This window comes from Misgurnus anguillicaudatus, chromosome 6 (assembly GCF_027580225.2).
Source record: "Misgurnus anguillicaudatus chromosome 6, ASM2758022v2, whole genome shotgun sequence".
Taxonomy (NCBI): domain Eukaryota; kingdom Metazoa; phylum Chordata; class Actinopteri; order Cypriniformes; family Cobitidae; genus Misgurnus; species Misgurnus anguillicaudatus.
Window position 1 is genome coordinate 9,267,966 of NC_073342.2, and position 24,396 is coordinate 9,292,361.

The window sequence follows — 24,396 nt, forward strand, 5'->3', positions numbered from 1 at the left end:
GAGGTGAGATTTTGGACTCTAAAAGAGGATTAAAAATGCTCATACAGCTTTATTAAAGTTTTACATTCTGAAAAGTTACATTGCTGCTCATTTGTAAATAGTTACAGGTTTTATTTCTCAGCGTAACATGCTTAAGCTCATCGCAGGTTAAACTTCAGAAAGAGGCGTATTCAGAGATCTCTCCATTAGCTTAATAATGTAAACAACAGTTATAATCAACTGTAACTTTCAGTAAACAAATAGTTAAACTCACATGAATGAATCTGTTTTGAATTAAGCGCTGTGCATTTGCTGGATGCAGCGGTTCAGATAAACCCAATACTGAGGAAAAAGCCCTTCAGATCATTTAAATGTACTTCAAATTAAAATGTAGTGGTCTGAAAAGCAATTTAATAATTATTTCTGGAAATAATATTTAGCTTCGTTTTCTACCCGCCCTGAGAAAATTTATTTTTCACAAACTAGAATTATATTACAACATCGTTTCTTACGTTTAATTTCTTAACGTGTGTTAAAAAACAAAACTAAAACGACAGACACTACAGTATGTTTAAAACTTAAGTCTTAAAAGAAACCGAACGATGCTTCGGCTCAAAAATGAGAATCCAAAGTAATAACGTGAAATGTAATTTTGCATTTTAACACAAACATGGACTGAATCCCAAGTTACAAACGTTTAGACGTAACAAGTAATCGCAAAACTTTGTATTTTTGCGTGTGATGCGACTACATCAGTATGAAATCACACTTCCATGGCATTAAATTGCATCAATACCACAGACCCTGATAGTTGCATGCTATTGGCTACTGAATGAAACTGTTTACATCCAACAGCATTTTACAATTTATTATTAATCTTTTACAATTAGCTGCAATTCATTCACATTCCCATGAAGGAAGCACGTTTGGAAAAAAATTTTGACCCTGGACCACAAAATCAGTCATAAGACGCACGTCTATATTCGTAGCAATAGCCAACAATACATCGTATGGGTCAAAACTATAGATTTTTTTATTTTATTATATTCTAATATACTATTTTTAGTTTATTTAGAAAGATTATCTTCCATGAAGATATATTTTACGATAAATATATAAATAAATGTATTAATGTTGTTGCTAAGGACTTTATTTGGATAACTTTAAAGGCAATATTTTCTCAATATTTCCATGTTTCCAGTCTTACATTACAGATTTTCAAATGGTTGTATCCTGGCCAAATATTGTCCTATTCTAACAAACCACACATCAATGCAAAGCTTATTTATTAACCAACAAAAAAATGTGGTCCAGGGTCGCATTTTGAAGCACTGGCAGTAATGCTTCATCTGTATCGTGCCGTTTTCAACATACAAGTTAGTGTACACTTATCTTAAATACTACACGAGTATGTAAATTGGGATTCAGGAGTTCATGTGCTCTCATAAAGCTGTGATATTTCTAGATAAATATTAGTGGAATGGTGCAGTGGATCTGAATGGAATGTAATGAGACAGTATATTCTTTATTTTATCATCTATCTGCGCATCAATTAAAGGGACACTCCAATTTATTTAAAAATAGGCTCATTTTTCAGCTCCCCTAGAGTTAAACAATTGATTTTTACTGTTTTGGAATCCATTCAGCCCATCTCACTTTTAGCATAGCTTAGCACAATCCACCGAATCCGACCAGACCACCAGCATCGCGCCAAAAACAACCAAAGAGTTTCGATATTTTTCCTATGTAAAACTTGACTCTTCTGTAGTTACATCATGTACTAAGACCGACGGAAAATTAAAAGTTGCAATTTTCTAGGCAGATATGGCTAGGGACTATAATCTCATTCTGGCGTAATAATCAAGGACTTTGCTGCCGTAACATGGCTGCAGGAGGCACAATGATTTTACGCAGTGCCCGAAAATAGTCCCCTGCTGTTGAAAGTTACCAAGAGGACTATTTTCTTTGGTTATTTTTTAGCGCGATGCCAATGGTCCAATCAGACCCAACGGACTATGCCAAGCCATGCCAAAAGTGGTACCGCCAGACCCGGAGATCAGCTGAATGGATTCCAAAACGGCAAAACTCACGTTTAACTCTAGAGAAATTTTTTTTTTTTAAGTTGAGTGTCCCTTTAAACCTTCATATGCAACAGAAATGAAGAAAGCGCAGAAAAGTGATATTTTCTTTCATTCGAACAAAAGATTTAACTATCATAGCTAAAACGAATAAACCAAATTATGTTGGTTTTTTTTTAAGCTGCAATCTGTAACTTTTTGGGGTAAAAATAAACAAAAATCACATAATTGAGCAGGCATTTAAAATATTATAATAATGATTTCTCATTTAAGCTGTCAGTTGACTTATACTCACATGAGGAGGAAAAATTTCCTCAAGCAACCTGCAATTTTTTGTTGCAACCAGAGATGTTGATATGGAGGCAAAAGTTACAGATTGCAGCTTTAAATGAACAGTTAACCGAAATATTCATCTCTCGTTCTAAACACACAACTTTCCTCCACTAAACACAAATCGAAATGGAAGCATCTTGAAAAGTAGGCCATATCATTCATGCGCTATATTCTTATTTTTCTTATTTGCTAGCTTTGCATTCTCTGACGTAACTCACTTAGGGAGAATTAACCCTTTACCGTGTAAACAATTGATTAATTTAAACCAGCATTCATCATATCTGAACTGGAAAATAAGTGCCGTTTAATTTCTTCATGTAGTGTGTTTGGAGATCGGCTGAACATGGACAGGACAGAAGAAACAGCCGCGTGCGTGCGTGTGTATATGAGATCAGGCCTCTGACTCAAGGTCATCCTGCCCGAGTCCATCTGAACTGTCTCCCGTCTCATTGTCCAACAGCAAAAACTTCCCATCGTTCGTCAAGGGCATCGACTTCATCAGCTGGGCCAATGCTTCAGGGTCCTGAAGAAAAACACAGACAAAACGGCTTAAACAAAGTAGACGTGGAATTTGAATTTATAAATGTTTCTGGTTTTCTTATCTGAATTTTTGGGATCTTTAAAAGAACTTGTGGAGAAAAGGAAAATTTGAAGGCGTAAAAGGGATAACGGTAGCAATGTCCTTAATTATTACTTGAATGAGAGTAGCCTATAGTTCCTAGCCAAATCTCTTTTAATTTTCCATCGGTCTTAGTACACCATGTAACTACAGAAGAGTCAAGTTTTAAATAGGAAAAATATCGAAACTCATTGGTTTATTTTGAGCGCGATGCTAATGGTCTAATCAGATTCAATGGATTATGCTAAGCTATGCTAAAAGTGGTAGAGATCGGCTGAATGGATTCCAAAACGGTAAAAATCAAATGTTTAACTCTAGGGGAGCTAGAAAATGAGTGTCCCTTTAATGTTTTAACCCTCATAAGACCCTATTTTCCTGTATACGTTAGAGTTCCTTGGGGGTAAAAATGACCCCAGAAATTAAAAGAGTGATTACAAAAATGTATACCACGGGTCTGTTGAATGCTGTATTCTGATTGGCTGAGAAATGTTATGTGGGTATGCATTAATTTCTGATAACCGCACACCTAACTTGTCAAATGTCTTAAAAATAGGCACCAGAGCAATGTTTGTGGTAAACGTGGTATAAGCGGAATAATTGACTCCAGTCCTTTGAATTATTTGAAAATAATGCACACCCGCGGTGTCGTGCCGCATTGCACCTTGGGTGTGCATTATTTTCTTATAATTCAATGGCCCGTCGTCAATTATTCCTTACATATACATTTTTAATGATACAAATTATATATCTCTTTTTTGTTTACCTCCCATCTATACATTAATGCTGTGTTTTGGGAGATATGAAGTACTTTTATACCTGTTTACCACTCAATTCCTCACCTACACTTTTAGCTTGCCTGTAAAATATCAAATTTTTATGAAAAATTCACATACATTTTGATCTAAATTTGATTTAAATTGTTTTTAGATATTGATATAGATGTTATGTGTTGAATTCGACCATTTGGTGTTTAGAAAAAAACATAAAAGAAATAAATAATTTTGACCAGCAGAGACCCATTCATTTTACTGGATGTGGCCAACTGCTCACATCACTACTTTACTGAAACATTTTGTGAATTTATGTTTATATAAACATTAGAAAGGACATTCAAAATAAATATTATTTCAAATAGTAGAATTTTTTGTAGTTTTGATGCATTTTGAAATGTCTGTTTTTACAAAATGCCACAGAAATTTGACTGAATGTACGTGTGTGTGTGTGTCCATGTGTGTGTTTGTGTGTGACTTTGTCTTTCTGTGTGTGTCTTTTTGTGTACGTTTTACTGTCTCTTTGTGTGTCTGTGAGTCTGTGTTAGTACGTGTGTGTGTGCGTGCATACACCTGTTGTTTTGCATCTGTGGCTGTTTTTTTGCCAAATTCTATAAAGAAAATGCTCTCTGTGGCAGTCATACCTTTATGTGTTTGTGTGTGTCTGTTTGTTTGTGTGTGTGATTGAGCAGGTCTTTCTATGTAACATTTGTGCTCTAGTACCAGGCCTACCTGTCTTTGTTAACATTTTCAGATTTATTTTGGATGCATTGATTTTTTTTACAAATAAAAAGAAAAAAATTGTTTTTGCATTTCCCATTAATTTCAATTGGGGTAATTTTTACCCCCAAAGGGCCTCTTTTGGTAATAATTGTTTTAATAGAATTACCAAATCAAGCCCAGTTTTTTATATGAATCTTGACAGATAATCTGGAAAAGTCACAAAATCTTATTACACTGAGATGAAGGGAACCATGTTTTTAAAGTAAAGAAAAGTGGCTTGGGGGTAAGATTGACCCCAAGGGACTTATTAGGGGGTTAAGCAATAGTTATCTAAAAAGAACGAACCCTGGAATGTCGAGACTGGCCAATCATAATCTAGCATTTTATAAAGCCGTGTAATAAGGATAAATAACTACAACCATACACAAGTTTATACAAGTGAATTATTCAGACCCTTGTTACACCAGTCACAGCAAGTCATTTACAAGGTGCATCCCTACAAAAAACCCACATTATTTTATACCTATGATATTACCTTCTTTGCCTCTGTGATCTCCTTTCCCAAGTTGATTGTGTAGCAGATCTGTGAAGAAACAGCACAAACTGCACGTGTTAAAGGGAAAGTTCACTGACTTCATCATTTAGTCACCCTCAAGTTGTTCCAAACTTTAATAAAGTTCAGTGTTCTGCTGGAAGAAATTTTAAAGAAAGTTTGTAAACAAGCAGATCTGGGGCACCATTGACTTCCATAGTAGGAAATAGATTGGTGCCTCGGATCTGTTTGGTTATTAAAGGGGACAGAGAATGAAAAAACATTTTACCTTGTCTTTGTTGAATAATGGTAGTCTACCCGCATTCACAAACATACAAAAAGTTCTAGACATTCTAAACATCTCAGTCTCATAGAAATTCCTCTTTTAGAAATGTCGGCCCAATCTGAAAATCTGATGCTTATGGCATCACAGGCATCTCCCTGCCCCTTCACTTTAAAATAATTGGCTACATTTTTAGAGTGGCAGCAAAGTCAGCCAACCAGTAATGAGATTGCAAGTTAAGCCAGTAGGGGGAGCCAAATAGGTGCAAAACCACTTGTTTAAAATCCCCCACCCTAATAGAGCTATTTGAGAGAGGTTTTTGGGAAGCTTCTAAGGCATTACAGACCCAAACAAAACAAAAATTGTCTACATGCCACATCACAGAACAAGGATAAATACCCCGTTCAATCATTCTATGTCACCTTTAAAGTTTTTCAAAATATCTTCATTTGTGTCCAGCAGAACAAAAACATGTATACAGGTTTGGAACCACTTTTTCGGTGAGCTATCCCTTTAATCTGATACTGGAGGTGAGATATCAGCATTGGGGATTATGGTTTGCAGACGGACCTTCTCTCCTTCAGTGTTGCTCTCAAACACAAAGACGCTGAATGAAGGATCTCCATCAGATCCATTACTCCAGTCTCTCCCCTCCAACACGAAACCCATTAGTCTGCTGTTCTCCTGATGGGCGGCAAACTGTGAGATGTCCTTCAGCTGAAACTGAAAGAGAGACTCAGTCGTTGCTAAAGAGTCACCGCAAAAACTAATTTACATTACATTTACATTTATTCATTAAGAATATGCTTTTATTTCAAAGTGACTAACATATGAGAGCTACTCATGTTAACAAATGAAGCTTTAGTTAAAAGTGTTGCTTATATTTATTTAATTATCAATAAATGACTTACACAGATTTTAGTGACTTGAGTCTGTGGATCAATTAATCTGATAAGAGAAACAAACAAACATTGTAAACATTTTGCACAAAACTTTTTAAAGACCACCGAGAAAAACCCAGACTGACGCACCTGATGCAGTTACTGGTCACCATCATATGAGACTCTGTGGTTTTGAAAATGTTGTGGATCGCCCGAGCGGCGAGAACCTGCCTCATGGCTTCATAAATCACTTCCTGTGTGTGACCCGCTCGAACGGCCATGGACCCTAAGAACCTCACAGCAAACACCTGCTGAAGGAGCGAATCTGAGACATAGATATAGCAAACATCTCATCAGATGAATCTCATGAAACCAGTCAAGAACGAGTCACAAGCATTAAAAACGTTATCTCACCGTGTGTGTCTGATCCGCTGTCATCTTCCTCCGTTTCACCAAAGGGATTTGTGCGTCTGTCATATTCACACCGGAACACAATGAATATCAACATAATATTACAACTAAATGGACAGTAAAGCCATCGTAAAACAGGTCATAAAATATTAAACTATATAACACAGGGAATACCGCCCAATAAACAATGTGCATATTTCTTGAATGCATTCAATTATCAAAATGTTATACTGTAGGTACTGTCCTAAGCAGCCTGTTTGACCTCTGACCTCGCTCCAGCTCGGTTCTGATCCAAGAACTCAGAGACGGGCAACACAATGTCAAACTGGATTGGGGTTCCCGGGGCGATCAAATCTTCAGGCTCATAAACTGCAGGGGCCTTCTGAGACACCACGGGGGCCACGGCACCTGGTTTTGCTCTATAGAAGAGAAAAAACAAAACTCTAGCAGCTCACGTATGCATTGTGAAACCAGACTTAGCAGCTGTGTGTCTGAAAACGCTGAATGTAGCATCTATGTGCATATATATCTATAGTCTGAGCTGTGCAATTGAGTGAGGCGGGGATTAATTAGCATATTCATAGATACGCATATACTTAATGAGGCAAGGGTGTAGAGATACATTCAAACATGAAGACATTTCTGTCACAGGAAAACTTTCTCTGATGCTTAAAGAGAGTTTTAAGTGATAAAATGATCGACTACAGGGGACTTGAAAGAGTAATTCTGATAAAACTATAACTGCAGGTTTTAATCTGAATAAACTGATCTAAGTGTGCTTGTTCTCAGATATGAAATGTTAGTACCGTACCGATCAGGGTTTGGAGAACCTTCAGCTCTCTTTTCAAAGCTGGTGATGGGTGTCACTGCCTGAAGTGCTGTCTGATGCAATCTGATGGCCACAGCCTGTAAAACACAACACAAACATGCTGATCTGAGATCTGCAGACATCAGAATTACTGTGAAACTGAACATCTGTTAGACAAATAATTGATTAGAGCAAGGAATGAATGTATAGATGGAGGGATGGACTAATAGATGGATGGATGGAGGGATGTATTGATAAATGGAGGGATGAATAGATGGATGCACTGATGGAAGGATGGATGAATGGATATGGGGGAATAGACAGTCAGTCTGGTTAAAAATGAACGGACCAATAGATAAATAGAGACATTGATAGATGGATAGAAAGGAAATAGAGAAATGGACAGATGGATACAGAAAATAACTGATGATTGATGGATAGATTGATGAATAAGGGGAATAGATAAATACATAAAATGATGGACAGATCAAGAAACAAATAGATGGATGAAGGTATAGAGATAGAGAAACAAACTGATAGATAAAAAATAATGGATAGATGGAGCGATAGATAGAAGGATGGACAGATGGAGAAACAAATATATAGAGGAACGTATAGACAGACAGAGAAAAAGATTAATAGATACAAAAATAATGGATAGATAGATCAGTGGATGGATGGATATGGGAAGAGAGATAGATAGACAGACAGACAGACAGACACGCGGATGAAGGAACAGAAGGATGAAGAAACTAATAGATAGATAGATAGACAGACAGACAGACAGACGAAGGAATAGAAGGATGAAGCAACTAAATGGATGAAGACAGACAGACAGACAGACAGACAGACAGATAGAAGAATGGGCAGATGAAGAGATAGATTAAGGTATAGAGAGACAGAGAAACAGATCAATAGACACAGAAAATTATGGATAGATGGAGCTGTGGATGGATGGATATGAGAAGAGACAGATAGATAGATAGACAGACAGACAGACAGAAGAAGGAATAGAAGGATGAAGAAACTAATAGATAGATAGATAGATAATAGACAGACAGACAGACAGACAGACAGACAGACAGATAGACGAAGGAATAGAAGGATGAAGGAACTAATAGATAGATAGATAGATAGATAGATAGAGATAGACAGACAGACAGACAGACAGACAGACAGACAGGCAGAAAGACAGACAGATGAAGGAATAGAAGGATGGGCAGATGAAGAAACAAATAGATAGATGAAGGTATAGAGAGACAGAGAAACAGTTCAATAGACACAGAAAATGATGGATATGGAGCTGTGGATGGATGGATATGAGAATAGATAGATAGATAGATAGATAGATAGATAGATAGATAGATAGATAGATAGATAGATAGATAGATAGATAGATAGATAGATAGATAGATAGATAGATAGATGAAGATGAAGGAATAGAAGGATGAAGAAACTAAATGGATGAAGATAGATAGACAGACAGACAGAAAGACAGATAGATAGAAGGATGGGCAGACGAAGAAACAAATAGATAAATGAAGGTATAGAGAGACAGAGAAACAGATCAATAGACACATAAAATGATGGATAGATGGAGCTGTGGATGGATGGATATGAGAAGAGATTAGACAGACAGACAGACAGACAGACAGACAGACAGACAGACAGACAGACAGACAGACAGATAGAAGGATGGGCAGATGAAGAGATAGATGAAGGTATAGAGAGACAGAGAAACAGATCAATAGACACAGAAAATGATGGATAGATGGAGCTGTGGATGGATGGATATGAGAAGAGATAGATAGATAGATAGATAGATAGATAGATAGATAGATAGATAGATAGATAGATAGATAGATAGATAGAAAGATAGATAGATAGATAGATAGATAGATAGATAGATAGATAGATAGATAGATAGATAGATAGATAGATAGATGAAGGAATCGAAGGATAAAAAAAACTAATAGACAGACAGACAGACAGACAGACAGGCAGGCAGGCAGGCAAACAGACAGACAGACGAAGGAATAGAAGGATGAAGAAACTGATGGATGGTTGGATGGATGGATGGATAGATAGATGAAGGAATAGAAGGATGAAGAAACTAATAGATAGATAGATAGATAGATAGACAGACAGACAGACAGACAGACTGACAGATGAAGGAATAGAATGACGAAGAATCTAGGATGGATGGATACATAGGCAGATAAAATGATGGATGGATAGATTAAGCGATAGATGGAGGGATGATTATATTTATTATAATCTTTGCTTTTATAAATATATATGTACACATACCTCAGGATTGTCAGTCAGATATATTTGTCTTGAAATGTTGTTAAGAGTACAAATCCACTGTGAGGAGAAAAATAAGAAGAGATGTAAAAACAGACTTCACATGTTTATTCTCAAACACGTTTCACTGAAGTGTGTTTAATACCTCTTCATATTCCTTTTTGCTCTCAGCTTGAAGAATCAGAGACCTTGAAAACAAGAAGACAAACAATAATGAAAACTCTGAAACCACACAAAGATCACTTATAAGAGATCATTTCCATCTTTCTGCCTTTCTCACAAACATAACATCAGTGTTAAATCATTCACCAGTCTGTGTGTTTCTCTGGGGATCAAACCCGACCTTTGCGTTGCTAATGCAATGCCGACAGCAAGATCAACTGCTGACATCATGAATAAATTATCAGCTATAATCACATCAAAACAACTTACAATGAGAGCAAAGCAGACAACTCAGATGAGCTGGAGGATCTTGCTCAAGTCTCACAAATAAAACACCTTAAAAGATTTCGATTACATGCAAGCTACTTTCACAGAAGTTCTCACTAACAGTTAACTTTTGTAATATGCATCAAACGTCTTCGTACGTTTTGCCATTGGGTGAGGTGATCTGAAAGCAGTAGTGACGGTCTTCACACTCCACAGCCATGACGGAGCTGTTGTCCAAATCTAAAACCATCCCACCTGCGATGGCTCCTCGCGGCTGACACATCAGATTGCCGCCCTGCGTGAAGAAAAACAACCGATCCCACGCTGTGGTCACCAGACCTGTTTTACTGCAAGACACAGAGAGAGATTAATATATTGAGCTATAAACATTATTTGTGAATTTAAGTATTTGTGATTCTGTGTACACGAGACACAAGCGACAGGTTATTATTTGCATCGATGACAAATGCAGGTGTATAAGCAACGTACTTCCTGATGTTGAGGTAACCCGCTTTCTGGATAAGGGCTCGGTTCACGGGAGCTTGACTGTAATCCGGCGTGTAAACATTGTCATCCGCGGAGAGGAGCTCTCTTTGAGACGAACGCATGACCTCTGCATCTATATCTAACTGAGACTCAATACTGAACAACAAAGATAGCGTCAGAAACATTTTTTTTTTATTATACAATTTGGGGAATCCTGTTTACCTTTCATTCATACTGGAAACTGAGGTTAGAAAACTGTCCATCTTCTTAGAAACCAGCTCCAGACCTTTCTTAAAGAAATTTATCTGAGGAAATTCAACCATAATGCGTTTAAATATCAATCGATGTCTAGAAAATAAAACTGAATTAATATTTCATTAAACGTTTTGGAGGAGACTGAGTGCTGAAGTCATTAGATTGGATTAGACATCCTGCAAGTTCTCAAGCTTATAATTTTATTCTGTTTTTTAACACTGCATACACATTTCATGGATTTTCTGGTTGTATTGTAATAAAGAGACAATGTTCATAATACCAGTGCGAGTAACAAAGAAAACTCTGCACCCCGAAGAGCTCCCATTTACATGATTTATTAAGTGGTGCCGTGACCCGGATTCGAACCAGGGTTGCTGTGGCATTGATCGTAAGAAAAGGTTGACCGATTTATCGTTCGGGCCGATAATTTTGCCGATTTTTGGCATATTTAAAAAATCAGCTTTGGCCAATTTTGTTGCAAAATTGAGGGTTGTGCACACCAAAACTTTTAAACGCGGCTGAAAACGCCTGGACAACGCCGAATGCCAGCTGTTTTTCAGCTGAGTGCCAGCTTTCTTTAGCTAAGCGCTTCGGTAGCTCTGATACGTCAGCTGTGAGCCGGTTGGTTGCTGTGATACTTGTCCCGCCCCACCTCCACTGTGATTGGACGGCCGCGTTAGAACTGACATTGACGTGCGGGGCTTTTCTTCCAAAGTTGAATATTTCTCAACTCTCGTCGCTCAGCGCTGAAAAACCGCAGGGCGCCGGTTTTCAGCGCGGAAGAAAACCGCTAGCTGCTGGCTTATTTGAAAAACGTTGAGCTTCCATTGAAAACAATTGAAAAAATGCGCCGGCCGCGGGCGTAAAAGCGTTGGTGTGCACGCCCCCTTAGGTCGATTAATAGGCAGGCGCATCTGCGGGCACCTAAGCGTTGTTGTAGAACTTGTGACGCTGGCGCTGCGTCTTGCTGAGGCTGTTTAGTAAACAGCTTTAGTAAACGATGGCGGGATTGGCCCAATAAGCAGCCAGTACAACAGCGCGACGGGCTTATGTCTTGCGGTGCACCGTCCGTGCGGTCACAAAGATTGGGCTCATTTAATGTGATTAGTGAGTGATGATCTTTGTTTTCGTAACAGAGTGAGCAGAGCCGCCTGCGCACCCTTTCTGTCTTTAAACTGTCTCTCTGCTTTCTCCCTCGCACATATTACTCAAAACAAAACTAACACGATGGCAAAAGGTCGGAAGACCAAATCATATCCAGCGAGGAAATGTTTTTCGTGTTGTTACAGTAAGACTTTGTTTACAGTTTTGCGCTGCTCAGCCTGGATTAGAACACAACGCGTCCGATTCGCGAACTGACTCCTTTGAACGGATTCGTTTGAATAAACGGTTGAAACAACAATGACTTCACAAGACGTCACTGTCAGCTCAATCAGTCACTTATAGCGCCTCAGAAATGAGAAAGTATGTGTGTTTAGAAAGATTTGCCCTAATTAACGGTCTAAACTAAAAAACTTAGACGTTTACCATGTTAACTTTATGATGATTAAATAATTTATCAGGTCTACCAAAGAAGGATTTTATCCTACAAAGCAATAAAAGTCATGGTAAAAAAATTATCAAAGAGGATGACAACAGAGTGTTAGGTAATATCTGTGTCTGATAAATGCATGGTGTGGAGGTTGTTTTAAAACTTTTCAGAAATACCAGTCATCATTTTTTTTAATACTTTGGCTTAAATAGTGACATTTTTGCATTTAAAATCTTTGCTAATGATGAGGACATTTTGATTAATATGTACAAATAAAAAATCGGCCATCGGCTGCCCTGATTTCTAAATATCGGAATCACCATTGGCCAGAGAAAAAAACATATCGGTCAACCTCTAGAGTTTAGTACTCTGTGTTGTGTCCGCAGCAACCCCGGTTCGAATCCGGGTCACGGCACCACTTCATAAATCATGTAAATGGGAGCTCTTCGGTGTGCAGATTTTTTCTTTGCTACTTGTACTATATATTTGATCCTGCACCCGTACTTTACATGGATGTGCGTGATTAAACTGTTTTTCTTGCATTGTACCATTGCTAAAACAATAAATCTAATGGTAGCCTAACTGTGGGTTCACACCAGCCGCGTTTGAGGCGTCAAATTCAGGTCTACCGCGTCTAGTTTGCCGCGTTAACATTTTGAGTTTACTCGCTTTATTCGCGCGTGAAATTCTCGTCATCGCGACATTCACGCAGAAATTTGCTTCATGGGATGGGCTTCTGCGACTCCACTCGTTTCCTGTATCACGTCACTACTAGAGCAAGCTCCAGATTGGTTAAAGCGGCAAGTTTTTTCTGCCAAAGTTCAAATTTTTCAATTCGCTCCATTTGCGCAAACTAGACTCGCGAATTAGGCGGAATCGCATCTACCGCGCTGCGCTAAACGCCTCATTCACGCCCCGAGACCTCCAGACTCTTCACATTGACTTAACATTGAAATCACTCGTGCTTGACGCCTCTACCGCGGCTGGTGTGAACTTTGCACACTGCTGTATACACAAAAAACTTTAAACTTGGCTTAATCAACCGTCATCTGTGTAGTGTGTGATGCAGAGACAGGTGGATGTCTGACCTGGGCATTTATGTATCCCAGCATGGGTTCGAGCATGGCCACTTTTTTCCTATACTGCAGTGCGTTCAGAGCACAATAATACTGCAGAGCTGCTTGATGCTGTTTTCTGCGGGAATATGCCACCTCTTTCACCACCTCTGCTTTTAGCTGTACACACACACAGGTCATTACTGAACTCTGAATTATGGGTTTAATTCAATAAACTGATGTCAGATTAATTATACCTTTTCGTTTTCTCTCTTTTTAGGTAAACGACTGTATTTCACCATGGCAGCTTCATGCTCTGGAGAGACAGATATGGGTTGAATTATTAAAAAAACGTTACAACATTATCAGATTGATAAAGTAATATTTTTTTTTCATACCATCAGTGGCGATGCCGAATATCTCCTTCAGTGTGCTGATCTCTAAAAAGAAATCATAGATCAGATCACAGGTCAGTTTACAGGTGAGATCACCAATCATTTGATGGGTCAGCTCATAGATCAGACAATAAAACCAATCACAAATTCAGATCATAGGTCGAATCACAGATCAGTTTACATGTCAGATCATAGACTGAATAACAGCTTGGATAACAGGTCAGATCATGGATCATATCTAGTGATGCACCGATGTGAAAATTTTGGCCGATGCCGATAACCGATATGACCCTTGTCTGTTATGGCCGATACCGATATTTGCCGATGCCGATATCTCTGTATAAAAACACATTTTAATGATAATCAAATAAAGAGCTATTTTCCAAAAAAAAAAAGGTACTTTTGTAATTTATTCCCAGAAATTACTGATTGGGCACCTTTACCCATGTGCAAAATGTCATCAATTAGCTGATTGATATGTAAGCTTATTCTTTGTAAGCTTCGGGATGCTTATTTTTTAAGTGGGTGATCAAATTGGTTGTGTTGAACAATTTGTCCCGAACTCCCCCTCGTATCACCCGGCCCTCACTCTCATTGCACACAGCAGCAGGGGTGTCCGGACTTTTTTGTGTGGTGATCTACTTTTAAAATGATAAAGCCGACAAGATCTACATGCTAAAAAACACTTTAAATGCGTGGACTATACTGCATATATCTCTACATTAGATTTAGGGCTGTCACCATTACTCTATTTTTTTTTTGAGAAGTTGAAAAAAATCCTGGAGTTCATGTACTGTATAAAATAGCAGAGACACGGTTTAGTAAAACAAACTAGAAAGAAAATGACAATAGTATCAGAAGCATATAAATCAGCACAATGCTGCAGCTCTCTCTCTCTCTCTCTCTCTTCCTCCCTCGTTCGCTCGGGCGCGCGTACACACACCGGGCGCGTGCATCAGCTGCATGAAGGAAAGAATGCGATTGCATCCTGGTAAATTTCGGAAGTTTACACTGCACCGGGCAGGAATAAGATTTATAACAACAAATTTGATAATAAAATCACACCAACTCAAAAATACTTTGTGTTTCAAAATTACTCTAAGACTTTGGTGTCCAGACTTTTAGCCGACAAGTTCTACATGCTAAAAACACTTTAAATGCGTGGACTATACTGCATATATCTCTACATTGGATTTAGGGCTGTCCACCATCAGAGCATGTGAGTGAAGCAGAGCGGTGTGACGCTCCGCTAAATATTCCGTTCTACTGTTAAAGCGCTCCACTCAGTCGCTCACCGCCCAAGCAAGCGCTCCGTTAACTTTCCGCTCACGCTCGCAAATAAATCAATTCCCGCTCAGATCCCGCTCCGATATAATTTTTTTAAGTAAGCCAAATTGTTTTCTTGGATAATTGCATTTAATTAAAGTATTAGCTGATAAATCGCAGTTATGTACAGTTGTGTGTTGGCTATTATAGTTTAACTGATACGGAGCTCCGGATATAATTAAAATTAACAAATTGTTTCCACGACATTTACATGTTTTACTAATTTTAAGTAATAATAAATGTAATAAGTAATTACGAAATATTATAATAATTCGTTCCCCTTATGAGAAAGATTAACAAACTATTCTGTTATATAAATATATTATTTGAAAAAACTAAAATAAATTGAAGAACAATTTCTTAACAAGAAGGTTTTTAAAGTGCAAATTTACAGTGCATCAGTAAATACAGAACACAGCTGTGTCTTAAAGAAATTAAAATTAGACAGTATTTATGAACCTGTAAATGTACAAAACGAATGCAATACAGAAGGCCATGAGTATTTATTTATGGCATTTTCAATAGTATATTGGTAGATAAATTAACGTGTATTTATATAGTATGAAAACGAATAAATCATTATTTTGGCTAAATTCATCTGGATATATCATTTTAGTCAGACTGATTTGTCATCATTTCAGAAGCTTAAATGCTATCTAAAACAACTTACATTTTATCCCGAGTGTTACTTGGTCAAAAATATTTTGAAATATAGCCGCGAGAGCAAATTATAGCACAAAAATGTTTAGCTCACACGGACCGAATGAAAAGCCGTTAATTAAGCGAACTGAGATCACAGTCTAAATAACAGGTTGGAACACAGGTCAGATCACAGAACCAATCACAGATCAGATCACAGAACCAATCACAGATCAGATGATATATCCGCTCGCAGGTCAGATCACATGTCAGATCATAAATGTAATAACAGGTTGGATCACAGATCAAATCACAGAACCAATCACAGGTCAGATCGCAGATCAGATGACATATCACTCGCACGTCAGATCACATGTCAGTTCATAAATGTAATAACATGTCAAATCACAGATGAAATCACAGGTCAGGTTGTAAATGTAATCACAGGTCAGATCACAGATCATATCACAGGTCAGATCATAGATCATATCAAAGGTCTGATTACAGATCATATCACAGGTCAGATCACATGTCAGATCATAGTTGTAATCACAGGTCTAATTAAAGATCATACCATGGGTCAAATCACAGGTCAGATCATAGTTGTAATCACAGGTCCAATTAAAGATCATATCACAGGTAATATCAAAGGTCAGATCACAGATCATATCACAGGTCAGATCACAGATCATATCAAAGGTCTGATTACAGATCATATCACAGGTCAGATCACATGTCAGATCATAGTTGTAATCACAGGTCCAATTAAAGATCATATCACAGGTCATATCAAAGGTCAGATCAAAGATCAGATCACAGATTATATCACAGGTCAGATCATAGATCATATCAAAGGTCTGATTACAGATCATATCACAGGTCAGATCACATGTCAGATCATAGTTGTAATCACAGGTCTAATTAAAGATCATACCATGGGTCAAATCACAGGTCAGATCACATGTCAGATCATAGTTGTAATCACAGGTCCAATTAAAGATCATATCACAGGTAATATCAAAGGTCAGATCACAGATCATATCACAGGTCAGATCACAGATCATATCAAAGATCTGATTACAGATCATATCACAGGTCAGATCACATGTCAGATCATAGTTGTAATCACAGGTCCAATTAAAGATCATATCACAGGTCATATCAAAGGTCAGATCAAAGATCAGATCACAGATTATATCACAGGTCAGATCATAGATCATATCAAAGGTCTGATTACAGATCATATCACAGGTCAGATCACATGTCAGATCATAGTTGTAATCACAGGTCTAATTAAAGATCATACCATGGGTCAAATCACAGGTCAGATCACATGTCAGATCATAGTTGTAATCACAGGTCCAATTAAAGATCATATCACAGGTAATATCAAAGGTCAGATCACAGATCATATCACAGGTCAGATCACAGATCATATCAAAGATCTGATTACAGATCATATCACAGGTCAGATCACATGTCAGATCATAGTTGTAATCACAGGTCCAATTAAAGATCATATCACAGGTCATATCAAAGGTCAGATCAAAGATCAGATCACAGATTATATCACAGGTCAGATCATAAATGTAATAATATGTAAAATCACAGGTCATAACACAAGTCAGATCACAGATCAGATCACAGCTCAAAGTTAAGATCACAGGTCAGATCACAACTTCTTTTTTTAAATCTCTTTTACACCGAACATCCTTATCATCTTACACTGCTGTCAGATAATCAGATACTTCAAAGTTGAAACTATATGAGATGACTTCTGTAAAACACTTTTTGTTTTACCTGTAAGGTCCTTCTCTCTGAATTGCACCATGGGAAACACCATCTTTTCTGCAATCTGAGTGGCCAGTTCAGCATGCAGAGAGTTCAACTAGAAAATAAAAGAGAAAGAAATTTAAACTAAAGTAATGTTATGTTTCCTGACAGGTATGATTATAAACAACATGAAACATGTCACAATGTTTTAAATAATCCCTGCATATCAATTATTGCTTTTCAAACAGTGTACCGACTTCTAAAACTGTACTAAATTTCTACAGTACATGGAGCCAATAAATGATCAAGTAAGCACTGAAGTTGTTCTGACAAGATGCTGCAGGTCACGTGATCCTCCTGAAGGTCATAAGATCAGGTGATCATTAGAGGACCAACCCACAACACCTGCCACTAAAGCACTCTTTCTAACTAAGACTGCTGACCACACATTCATACACTAAAACATGTACACACAAATAAACACACACACACACCTGCGGTGGTCTTTCTCACCTCTTCTACGCTTCTGGCGAACTGCTGCAGGGTGTTAATGACCTCTTCATCTCCTTTTGACAGAGCAAAGTCCTGCAGAAGCACAAACCATCACAACAGTTTCATCAACAGCAAACTGCACATCTGATTTACATTCATAAACACAAACAGAGGACTTCAGAGGTCTCGATCATTAAATTATTGCTGATTTTACTTTCTTAAGTTTACCTGTTTCTCATATTCCAAGAGCTGCTTAGAAAGCTGTTCTGTTGCCAAGGCCATTTCATTCTGCCAACACACAGGAAATTAATTTGGTCAGCGATTTTATTATCTTTTGCCAAAAGTAACACCTGCATAAGAGTAAAAGCTGCATGCACACCGCCAGCAACTAACAAAGACAGAGCAATCTCCTTTATTCCAATGAAAGCTTGCCGACTTCCGGCGACTGACTGTTGGTGATAGGAAGTGGGCGTGTCCAGCGACGAGACAAAATAGAGAAAAGTTTAACTTGCAAATGATTAACGACTTTCGGGAGCGACTACCAGTAGGAGTGAAGTAGTGGAAAAGGCTGTGTCCCAATTTGAAGGCTGGATTATTCGAAAGAAGTGACCTTTCGAAGGCGAGGACTCGGTCTTCGAAGGACGCAGCCTCCGAAGTACACGCAGCGTATTGAAATGAGGCCGTCTAGCCTATGGAGGATTCATAGTTGTGTTGGGACACAGCACAGACGTTTCCGACTAATGTTGCTGTGTGTTGTCTGTCTGATGGCGCTTTTCCATTGCATAGTACCCCACGATTTGGTTTAGTTTGGGTCGGGTCAGCTTACTTTTGGGAGCTTTTCCATTAGGTGCAGTACTTTTTTTCGTACCACCTCGGTTGGGGTTCCAAGCGACCCGAGCTGATACCAAACTTGACGCGAAAACACTGTAGATCACTGATTGGTCTGAAAGAAACGTCACTAACAGCGTCATCGCTAGCTTTACCTGTGCTAGGCTAGCTTGCGCTGTCTTGAGCAAACATGTTGTCATCTGTGCTCTGCTATTAGTTCCCACACACCCTTTTATCGATGAAAAACATCCACATATTGAGAATCAGGGAAACCACAACAGTTTTTTCCAGAGTTGCAGTTTGTGGCGGAACAACGAGCACGTCAGCATTATATGCTTAAATGCAACTTCAGTGAGGCTCAGCGGAGCGCCGTCGGCTGACGCCGCGGGTGTTTGAAACTGTCATGTGATACAGAGGTAACGTTAGTGATAAACGCGATGTGCAAACATCTATTTGTGGTGGCCAATTTTAATTTTGTGGCGGACTGAGAAATAAATAAATGTATTGGAATGTACAACGAAAAGCTAACTACGCCAAAGTGAGGTGAGCTGACCCGACACAAACTAAACTAAACCGTGGGGTACTATGCAATGGAAAAGCGCCATGAGACGGATGGCGTGAACTCCACAGCTTCGCTCTTATCAGTAGTTGCTTCCGAAAGTCGCTTATCATTTACATAAAGTTAAAGTCGCAGTTAAATTTTGAAACATTGGTGTTTTTTTTTTTACAAATGATTTATCTGTGAGCTTCTTTAATTTAAAAAAATCATCCCCGTAATCTTTTATCAAAAACGCAAATCTTCTTCCCTTCTCAAAACAATCTATTTTTACTTCCGGTCATATGGTATGGCCGGTTGGCGAGGTCCAGGAAAAGATCCCAGCGATTAGCAAATAGCAACATGACCCAACTTCAAACGATCCAATCAGTTCTCGATGGAGAAATTCAAGTCCACAGCCCTAGTTTTTTCACTCATATATGTCACCATGGGGAAAATAAAACAATCGCTACTTCCGTTACATGGCGACTTTAAACTTTTCTTAACTTTGTCATGGCGCTGGGCACACCCCATCTGGTCGCCAACGGTCGCCAAGCTTTCATTAAAATGAAAGAGATCATGTCGCTCTGCTAGTGGCTAATAGTTTGAACGGCAGGTTATTAAAATAATTAAATAATTTATTTTAATTTAGAAAATATGAAGAGGAAAAAATATTAATACCAAACCTAATTTATAAAACTAAAAAAGTGACAAGGACCTTATTTTAGCAAAATACACAATTTTATTTAACATAGGTTTTAAATGATAGCCAAAGCTGTGAAGGATCCATTCGTTCTAAGAGGGAAGCATTTTGAGGCTGAATTTTAAGCATCTTTCAAATTAGGACAGTCTTACTACTAAAGATGCATCGATATGATTTGTGGGGGCGATACCAATTTAAACAGACAACATTGGCCTATACCGATATTGAACACTTGTATACAATACTATACGGTTGGCCTGTTAGCTAGTTTATTTCTGCATCAAATTATTTTTACTGAACATGGATTAGATCTATTTAACATTCAACTGACCAACATAATAAGAGAGGCAAAAAGTAAGATCCAATTTTTTTCAGAGATTTTGAAAAAATCCCAGATCGCAGACATTTTCCGAAATACTCTGACCACATGGCTCACGTGAATAAGTAATCTCTCACGTGATTACCTACTTTTTACCTTTTTTTCCCCCATCGCACATCTGACAAACTATACTTTGACAGATTTTATTTTGTCTTTTTTTTATGCTGGATCATGCAACAGACATGCAACTTAATGCCTTCACGCAGTTAATTAATAAACAATCGGTATCAGCATTTCTCATGCTGTTGACAATATGACAATCATTTTACATTTATCAAAAAAGGACCGATACATAGTGCTGAGACGCAACTGGTCTTGAAATGCAGCCTTTAAAAGATGCAGCCTTCAAATTGGGACACAGCTAATGTCCACTAATTGACAACTAGTTATCGACATGCCATCCCATTTGAACATTATTTCAAAGTTTCAATTCAAGCGCAAATTTATGATCACTAAAATATTACAAAACATATTGTTTTGTTTTGCTTTATAAAAACACTTTGGATTTTTATATAAAATTGTTTGTTTTGAACTGAAGAAGTTCAATTTTCATATTTAGGTGAACTGTTTTTTTATCACACAAAAATGTATTATTGCTTATAGAATGGAGGTTTTATTTACAGTATGATGACATCTATAACATATTATATTTACTTTAATAGACTGCCTAAATAAATAATCCATTTAACCTCTATTGGGTGGTTTCCCGGACACGGCTTAAGCCTAGTACCGGACTGAAATGCATGTTTGAATTGTCTTAAATGAAAACCGCTTGCACTGACTTTGCACTTAAAATACATCAGTGTCACCGTTTTGTCTCAAGATACACAGTAGTAATGTTTTCCGTAAAGTATGCTTGCAACAACAACTTAAAGAGACATAGCATAGCATAGCATAATCCATTGAATCCCTTTAAAGTGTCCCTTTAAATGTTCTAATATAACTAAGGCCTAGTTGTGGCTTAATCGAAACCCTGTTCAGTAAACCGCCCCAATAAGTGAGACAGAAAATGAGCTTTTATGATGGTTATTGACTTGTGCAGTGTGCACAGCAGGGTTACATCAGCAGAAAATCAGTGTCAAAGTTGAGAAATTTACATTGCTGACAAATGACTAAAACATAATGGGTCTTTTTTCAGAATAATGATTTTGCACTGATTTCTGGTTGCCGTCCAAGTCCAAGTACATTGTGCATGCGCTGTCATGTGTATACCTGAGCTCCAAACACTCTTTGCATAGACTGGAGCAGCTGGTTTGTGTAGTTTGTGAGCGTCCCAGCATCCTCTTCGAACACACTGAGCAGGGAGCGCGTCTGAGACGGGAAACACAAACACACTTATGATTCAGTATGTATTTATATTCCACACATTCTTCTACTGCAGTGCAGACTGCTAAATAAACCCAATAAACCATCTCTAGTGTGTCAAACATGTTGGGTGTATCTACAGGTGTGTCCTGTCAGAGATCACGTTCGACTCATGGGTGTGTTTCTAACAATATCTGCAGGGCGGACACCTTCTGTCGGCTCATGTTCGTAATCTCTAACACTAAGCATTGTGGGATATGACACACACAAATAAACTTGTGATAATGTAAATCATTAGTTAAACAGAAACATCACAAGAATATGGAAAAGAACATATGGTACACATTAATGCAATGGTTTTCAAACTCGAATTTTATGAATGTTTTTATAAAATACAATAAGTTATCATACATTTTTTGGGTGCACGCTGAAAAGTTTGCATAAACTTTTTGCAAAAACTGCATACCTTGGTCCAAACATAACTTGCTCATCAGACAAAATAGTTTGAAAGTTGTTGCAAGCAGTGCTGGGTGTAACTTGTTACTAAGTAATTAGTTACTGTGATTGAAATATGTTTTTCTTAAGCAAGTAAAGTAAGAGATTACTCTTATTTTTTCCAGTAATTTAATAACAGTTACTTATTGTGTATGGACTGTAAAACAATTATATATAATACAACAGTGGATTTATCATCAAAATCTAAAGTCTAAGATTAAAATGCATGTTTTATGTATCCTTCTTACTTTAAATACTTAAAAAAGTGAATAAAAATAATGGTAACACTCTAGTGTAGTTTACTCTTCTCATTAAGTGGTTGGTCATTAGCATTAATATTACTGAGATATTGGCTGTTTATTATAAAAAAGTGTATTATTTAATACTTAAAAAGCACATATTAATGCAAGACTCTGCAAAACCTTATTCTACTCCTCCTCAATTTCTGCCAATACTTAAACTTAACTATTTTACCAAGTATTAATAAGCAGTAATTAGGAGTATATTGAGGCAAAAGTACTTAATAGTAAGTTAATAGTGAGAATATCTTAAAGATCTTAAAAAGTGTGACCATAATAATTTATGTACTTTTATATGATTTATTCAAGTCTTTTCAAGCTTTTTTTGTTCGAACCGCAATGCTCGAACAACCGATCTAAAGGACTTTTTTGAGGGAATTACATCATGATGTTATGATGACATCAGTGTTATTTAAAATCTGACATCCAATCAGAAGTGCAAAGCAAATGTGGTTCATGTGCAAATGTTTCTCTGCAGGTGTGTTGGTTCACATGTAACTGATCTGATGCTAAAATCTCTGATCAGATGGTGACATATCTAATATATTATTATATCAGATATGTAATCTGGTAGAGCATTGTTAAAGCATTGCATTAGCGCAAAAGGTCATGGGTTCGAACCCTGCAAACACACATAGGTCTAATGTATACCTTGTAATGCACTGTAGACTTTGGATAAGCGTTTTCCATTTGCATAAATGTAAATGTAATCTCAGATGATGGCGTGATGCTATTGTGGTTCTACTAATCTTAAATGTCTTTGGTAACTGATCATATCTGATGCTTATGTGTCTGAGATATATATATATATATATAAAGATATCTCAGGACTGATGCTACTGTAATGTTCTGTATCTAAAGCTGATCTGATGTGTCTGATCTGATGATGTCTCTGAACTGTTGCTGCTAGTATGATGATGATGTGTCTGATCTGCTCCTGATCTTATCTGGCAGTGATATTGGTGATATGTTTGGGTCATATATACTGGTGTCTTGTTGTGTAAGCATCAGACGTGCGTAGGTCCGATTATCTACACAACATCTCACTTTCCCATACAGGCCTCTTTATTCGCACTACTGCAAACATCATTTAACATCGGGCATTTACAACTTTAAACGAACTGTACGCGAATTTAAGGGCGCGGCATCATATGCGCGTGTTTATTTGTTATGTTCATAAACATATGATCGACATTACGAGCACGACGCGTATGGCTCGAGTCCAATAATAAACCACACATGCAATGACATGCAAACCAGACTCGTCAATCGATTTATTCGATTTTATATATTCTAACTTTTATATACATATAAAATAATAATGCATTTAAACGAAATGCACTGCGACCAACAGCCATACGCGCGTCCCGATAACTACATCACTAGTTTCCCGATGCAAACCGAACAATAAACTGAAGCACTGTAATAATAACCTTAAATAAGCTTTAGTGAATACATGTTTACCTGCGGACTGTCCTGCAGGGCGTCCTCGAGTAATAATTTGTGATGTACAGCCGGCATCTTTCACGGGACAGACGGTAAGAACGAAATGAAAGAATGAGGACTACGGTTCCCAGCATGCGGCTTGCGCAAAGGCGATCCGGAAAAGCTTTTGTTGCATGCCGGGAAATGTAGTCGTTTGTATTATGACGAAAAAAACGCCTCATGAACAAACTCAAGGTAGCGTATATAAAATCGTAAATAAACCGTAAATCGTTTACATTTTAAATTGGCAGAGCTTTTATTA

At 37.7% G+C, this 24,396-nt stretch overlaps 1 protein-coding gene across 1 annotated transcript; it reads right to left on the bottom strand.

Annotated features, from left to right (window-relative positions):
- Positions 1–29: 29 nt before the first annotated feature.
- appl2 (adaptor protein, phosphotyrosine interaction, PH domain and leucine zipper containing 2) lies at positions 30–24,267 on the bottom strand. The gene is made up of 21 exons (XM_055192290.2): positions 24,114–24,267; positions 21,763–21,861; positions 18,334–18,393; positions 18,127–18,198; positions 17,641–17,728; positions 13,879–13,920; positions 13,738–13,796; positions 13,514–13,660; positions 10,862–10,944; positions 10,643–10,795; positions 10,312–10,500; positions 9,870–9,912; positions 9,728–9,784; positions 7,421–7,515; positions 6,879–7,028; positions 6,613–6,668; positions 6,349–6,523; positions 6,229–6,265; positions 5,888–6,040; positions 5,038–5,085; positions 30–2,913 (listed from the first exon to the last, which is right to left on the bottom strand). The coding sequence occupies exons 1-21, from the start codon at positions 24,168–24,170 to the stop codon at positions 2,782–2,784; spliced, it is 1,995 nt and encodes a 664-aa protein (XP_055048265.2). The 5' UTR covers positions 24,171–24,267; the 3' UTR covers positions 30–2,781.
- Positions 24,268–24,396: the final 129 nt, after the last annotated feature.